Source organism: Pocillopora damicornis, chromosome 1, assembly GCF_964200805.1.
Source record: "Pocillopora damicornis chromosome 1, jaPocDami1.2, whole genome shotgun sequence".
Classification (NCBI taxonomy): domain Eukaryota; kingdom Metazoa; phylum Cnidaria; class Anthozoa; order Scleractinia; family Pocilloporidae; genus Pocillopora; species Pocillopora damicornis.
Genome location: NC_142670.1, coordinates 28,563,311 through 28,569,981, shown reverse-complemented (window position 1 = coordinate 28,569,981; position 6,671 = coordinate 28,563,311). Strand labels below are relative to the sequence as shown.

Sequence of the window (6,671 nt, the reverse complement as noted above, 5' to 3'; positions counted from 1 at the left end):
CCTTAGTCCTAAGCTCGTGTCACAACGGATGTGTTCTAGACAAACGATGTGTTTTAGAAATTCCGTTTGAACCCGTGCAAACCTGTTACACAATATACCAAAAATCTAAATTTGTGAAAGGGTGCCAATTTGAAGCTACAGTTATAAAACACATTTGACGACGGGCATAATCAAGCACCTAGTAAAGGTAGAAGAATCAACTCCTCCGCCAAAATTACGGGAAATTAGGAGTAAAGTTATATTCACTCATATTCAGTGACATAATAATTTGAATAGCCGGCGAGCAGCCCCTCGTTGTTATCAGCGGTGCAGTACTCGTTTCTCCGCTCGTGGGAGGATTTGAAATGAGTCTGGCACTAGTGCTAGACTCCTTGCAGGCCTATAGCCAGGCAAAGAAAAGTTCGTGCCAAAGTGCTGATAACAAGTACCTGCTCGCGGGCTCAGTGATAAAAGACGCAAGTACCTTCCTTTGATCTTCTCCGCGGCCGCAAGCGATTCAACACAGATGACGTTTTGTTCTTGGGACTTTCAAACTCTGTTAAGTTCCGAGTTGAAACTGAGGAGCTCACAGTACGAACCAACGGATTCTGAGAAGTTGGCTCAGTGTCTGAACGACCACGGCTGGGTGGATACATGAGAGCTGACACTGGACGAGGTCGAGACTTTCCTCGTTTTCCTTCACTATCACAACGTCGCCTAGGAGCCGGTGGAAGATCAGATGAGGAGATGTTGTGCATGGCGCTGTTAATAGTTAAAAGATACAGGATTAGTGAAATATGACAAGAACTAAGATTTATCATATAGACTACGTGTAGCCGTACCCTCCCCGCAATGTGAAACGGAACAGAAGGAAAGTCTACGAAAACCTGACACTAATCGTGTTCTGTGACGTCACTCTAATCTATGCAAATTATGTAACTGGATAAGTTTTTTTTTGTGAGGTTTCACCTTGGGACGGGGGGAGCACGGCTGCGCTTATGCTACTTATAATACATTAGACTTCCTATGAAAAATCTTATTGGTCGAGAGCACTCAATCAGTATACAATAGCGTTGAACTCAACATGATAAATGCACTCTCTGCAGTGGATATAACATTTATCATGTCAAGCTCAAAGTCTGCTTCGTTTCTAAGCCCCTCGTCCGTGTAGTGTTCACTCAGAGAGAAACACAAAGCTATCAAAAACTGTAATATAAAACAATAATTGAATTCAGTTTTCCCACTAAGTCACGAATTATCAAACTTCACATCTGTGTTATCTACCACGGACCTCTCTTTTGAAAATTCTTGATGTCATGCTTAACCTCGTCCAGTAATTGCTTTTTGCTCACAGGCTTCAAGCACAAATTTTTTCAAATTGTCTCTGCTGCAAATTCTACAAAGCAGAAGCAATGATCACACCTTGGAAAGGTGGTTCAAAATCATGCAGGAAAAGTTGCAATAAATCCTTTCACTCCTAAGATCTCATAAGTGATTCTCCTTACCATCCTTGTTATAATTTTTACAATGTTAGTTCAGAGAATTTGATATCAGATCAACTAATAATCCCCTAATTAAATTTTCTTAATTCTCTTTGTGTGTCTGCTTGATATTGTATTGATAATGTAAGGAGAAATTCTGTCTTGGTCATTCATGGGAGTTAAAAGTGTAAAGGCAAAAAGAGTAAGTCTTCATGCAAACCAAAGCAAGTTCAACGCAGTTTTTGTTCCATGATGGACCTGGGAGAGTTCCTGGTCCCTCATATGTGTAGTCCATCACAGATTATTCTTAGCATTTCATGAGATTTCATGACCAGTTCGCTTATACCCCAGTGGCAAGTATATCCCTGAGTGAAGGGGATGGAGGGGGAAGCAACTATGTTCTGTTCAAGAAAACAACAAAAGAAATCCTCTTGGGGCTTAACCTGGTTCCATGTCTCCCCAGGTAGGTAAAGTCTGTACTTGAACCAAGTGGCACCAAGTGACAAGGACTATTACTACCCTCCCCTTGCATGGAATGCCAGTCCGGTGCAAGGTTACCCCCCCCCCCTCCTGCATTTCATCACGCTTCCCTAAAAATTTTCTCCAACCAATTTGTACTCCTAAGTAAAACAGCACTGTGAGAGTAAAGTGTCTTGCCCAAGAACACAACACAAACACTGATCCCTTCCCCACAACCCCACCCCCTGGTCTAAAACCCAGAACCCAGCATCTCCCTGATTATTCAGCAAACATTTACAAGCTAATGAAAACAATTCACCTCAATATAGCTTCATGCATGTTCTGTGCAATAACTTGATCATCAACCTGAATCCACAGCTCACCAGCCCCTGTGGCTGCAGACCTCCCAAGCTCCATAAAGAAAAAACAGTCTGTATGGCCACAGCGTCTAATATTGACCAGCTGCACCTCTATGGCTGGTTCTTTGGTGTCCTTTTTAACCAGTGCTAAGTTGCGAGTTGACAACTGAAGGTCATACAAACCAGCTAGGTTCTTGCTAGTTCCCAATCCCCTTGGTTTCACAGCGACAGGCCAGGTTGATACTAAAGGATTTAAAAGAGTAAAGGTGACATGCAGATGTTACTTGGGACACCACAGTCTCATGAAGATGGGTTTAAAAGGGCTCCATCTTTCAACAGCTGTCCTTCATTAAAATGGGCACAGAGTCATTGATTAAGTTTACAACCTGATGGATATTAATTAAATGTCATATCCTAATCCTTTACATCCTAACATCAGTATGCAAACTCTCCACACTATGCTCTATATATTTTCTAAGGTGCTGACAGAGAGAATTTGTAAAACAGTCAAGAGCTTCTTTATTTGATGATCATTTCCTTAATTCTCATGACCTAAATGTGTGATTTTGGAATGAAATTGTACGGAGAAATCAGGTGGGAATCGCTCTTGGGGGTTAAAAAGGTTAACAGAGTTTTTTGTGATATAAAAAAATCTGGAGTATTTCCTTTCCCCTAGAAGGAACACTTGTCCATCACAGAAAGCCCCCTGCCCCCACCCCCTGTAACACTACACCATATACTGGACCAGACCTCATCAATTTGAACAGGGTGTGCTAACCACTGGATAGCCGCTGATCTGGAAGAAGCTCTCGATTGTTGAACAAATTCTCCTTTTCAGCACCATAGGAAGTAAATAGAGAACAGTATGGAACATATGCATACTGGAATCATTTTTTCACTCCTAAAGAAACTGAAGTTAATCAGACCACTCAGCTGGAGCTAATCTTAATTTTGTCTGCAAGAAGCCTTTGGGAGTAGTGCTACTCTTTATGGCTGTAGGCTAGACTATGATAACATAAACTTCAGCCTTTAACTTCCAGAAGTAATGAACATGTAACTTCTCCATATAATATCCAAACATTATTTAGCACACAGGTAACAAAAATACTCAAACTTATTAGGTAGAAGTTTTTATCTTGATCTGATGTCCAATTTCTTTTACCAATTAACAAGGAAATATGCAGCAGTCAAAGGGGGAAATTAATGATCAGATCTTGGAAGTTTAAGAATTTCCTGATCTGCCAAACCCTGAAAATATTGAACCAAGAGACGATTTTTTTAAAAAGTTTTTCAAAACAGCTTGATTTAATTTGGGTTAAGATTTCTCATTTTACTATCGTCTAGAAGTTTTAGTCAAATTAACAGGTTATCTGGATTATTCATTGATGAACTCTCCTTCATAAACTGAACCAAGAGAGTATAGACATCCCATGCATCAATCAAACATCATGCCAAATTTTGCCTTACTTCTTCTAATGACAATTTTTAGAAACTGTTTCAGTTTCCATGGTTAAGTTTAGTCAAATATTAATTGATAAGCTTTTCCATTTAAAAATGTAAACCTGCAAATTTTTTTGGGATGATTTGATGTATACTCCCCTTAAAATTTTCCTTTCAAAAGCCTGTCACCTCCACCCTCCCCCAAATACATAATAGGAAATACCATTAATGAATAATTAAAGGTTTCTTAAACAGCTGGTGTACCATGCTTGCCAGACCAAAATAAGACTTTTGACAAAACCAGTCCTTTCTTATTTTTGGAACCTCAACAAATGGGTGAATACGTCAATATCACTTTGCATATTTTTTTTTGCCGAAGAGACATTATCATGATAATATAAATTTGTTCTGTCGTCTCACAACAAAGTCAGTAAAGTAGATCGCAACATTTCCAGCTACCACCATGAATAACTTCCTATTTCATAATAAACATACTCATGTTAAGTGTTGTCAGGGAAAAGACAGAAAAGAGTTCTCTGTTAATTTAAATTTAGAAGTCACTATAATGCAGACCTTAGTTCTTTTGAATCAGTAAAATTAAAATTTCCTGCATTGTTTTTTTTTTTCAAGAAGTTATAGCAAACAAGAAAAACACCTGTACAAAGAAAAGATGTTGGCTTTGTAACCACACACAGGATTTCCAGAAAAATACCATATTTCAGGAAATAATTATTTGGCTTGCAATGCAATGAACCCTTTAACTCTAAAGATCTCATTAGCTATTCTCATTACTGTCTGTTATGCAGTTCATGTCATGTTTGTTTGGAGAATTTGTTATTGGGTCAACTTATAATCCCCTAATTGATATTTTTCTTTATTCTCATCACTTGTCGGCTTAATATTGCATTGATGCTGTTGGGAGAAATCCTCAGTTGGTCACTCATGGAGGTTTAAGGGTTAACGCCTGAACTACAGGCAACTGTTTAATCATAAGTTACTTGTATATATTTTCAGGGAGAGGGGGTTGAATGTAAGTACAAGCTAGGATTATGACATAACTAAAGTTTTTAATTTTATATATTTCTAGTGAAAAGCTTTTGAAAAAAGTGAATTATAATCATTTGAAAAGTTGTCATAAATATCCTCACCCCTTCCCAGGTAAAAAATGTTTCAACCCCCACCTGGTTAATGGGTCACAACGGGTAATAAACATGCAAAGGAGCATATCCATAATAACAATGATTTCTAATTGCATGATTCCATGCTGTGTTGTCATCAAAGAAATCACTTACCAGATGCATTAAAGATCTCATCTTTTCTCTTCTCTATATTCAATATTTTCATCCAAGCGTTCAATTCATCCTCCGATTCCGCGATTAAGCCAAAAACATCTTCCCGTGTGTACAAAGCAAACACCAATTTGTGCTTAGAGTCCTCTTTCTTTGCGATGTTTAGGCAGCTTGCTAGGTAGATCACTCGCTTTGGTGGGCCTTTTGAGCGGAATTTCTTCTCGCTCTCGAAGTATTCTAGTCGGGATTTGCCTTTTCTTGGCGACGAACGTAGAACGAAAAATCGCTTTTTCAGCGTCTGTTGAAAAATAACACACGATCAAAGTACTTTGTCACAAATACTTGTCACGTATTTGTAAGCGCGGTTGTTGCTGTGAACATTTCCTGTGCTGTAAAATTACGATCTGGAGAAAAATATTTTCAAAAATTCGAGGAAAAAATTATGGCATGTAGAACTAATCAGTAATACCAATCAACAAAGCACGGATTTGCATTCGCATCAACGCGTTTAATTTCCTTACAAAGAAAAATGACATTGTCTTTCAATTTCGTTCACAAGGGCACTTGAATTCGCACTGAAAACAATGGGTGAGTTTAACAAGTTTTAGGTCCCGATCGTAATAAATAAATAGGAAAAACATTTTCAAAAATGAAACATTGAAAACACTGACGCAAAACTGTAAACGATTTAGACCCGCACACAAAAGACAAAGGCAAGCTTTTAAGCTCACAAATCTCCTTAAGAGAGGGCATACAAGCGATGTAATTACCCCATAACGAAAATCGTGTAGTAATGTTTCAATTTATGCAAGGCTTTAAACAATCAAGATTCTCTTACAGATCTAGATAACGATGTATCATATAAACTTCACCATTATCAACAGAAAATCGTTCTCGAGAACTCAAAATTCGTTCAGAATGAAAAGCTTAGACTACGTCTAAACATGCTTGAGTTTATTGGGCAAGAGTGCAAATTAGACTGTATAAACAATAAAAAGCATTCAAGGAAAACTAACAGGACAGACCCCTGGTTGAGGTTCACAACTGATTGCAAAATGCCGCAGAAAATAACAAAAATACTAAATAAGATTCAAACATTCAGCGTTTACCGCTTACGATCGACCCAAACTTGAGCCAATATTTGTAAATTACAGCGAAAAGAAACTGCCGATCGAAGAATCTATTGCAACGATTGAGCGCGCACATTTATCAAAGAGATCTTTACCTTCAGTCTCCGAAGATGTCCTTCTTTTACAATATCTCCATCGTCCATAATGTCTGATTTCCGGATAACCATAGAAAGTGATCGCCAGATTCCAAAAAGTATCCTTGTGCCCTTGGACTTTGACGACACTTTGCGCGCTCCAAATAAATGGTAAGATTTCGAAGATTTCCAACTGGTTCGCTCGTAACAACGTCACCCCTAGGCACTCAATGTCATTTTCGATCTAGTATTTGTCATGCTTCATAATAAAGTTGGTCTTTTTTAGAGTTGGACAAAAGTGCTTGAAAGGCAATTATCTGAAAGAGAAGTCTTTGTGAAACCCCATTGCATTTTTACGACTCAAGTGTTATCTCTCTTGTGGCAAATCGGTACCAGTCTCCACCAAGTGGTGTGGGAAGCGATATGAGAGAGTGCGTAGCGTGATAATATTTCGTGATCC

At 38.5% G+C, this 6,671-nt stretch overlaps 1 protein-coding gene across 1 annotated transcript in view; it reads right to left on the bottom strand.

Moving 5' to 3' along the window:
* The window catches only part of LOC113687167 (uncharacterized), a 13,149-nt gene extending 6,533 nt beyond the window's left edge, over window positions 1-6,616 (bottom strand). The window contains exons 1-4 of the mRNA XM_027204873.2: window positions 6,233-6,616; window positions 5,011-5,305; window positions 2,239-2,521; window positions 464-741 (exon numbers count right to left, since the gene is read on the bottom strand). Coding sequence (XP_027060674.2) covers window positions 464-741; window positions 2,239-2,521; window positions 5,011-5,305; window positions 6,233-6,304 — 928 coding nt within the window. The 5' untranslated portion in view covers window positions 6,305-6,616. The remainder of the gene's footprint in view (window positions 1-463; window positions 742-2,238; window positions 2,522-5,010; window positions 5,306-6,232) is intronic.
* Window positions 6,617-6,671: the final 55 nt, after the last annotated feature.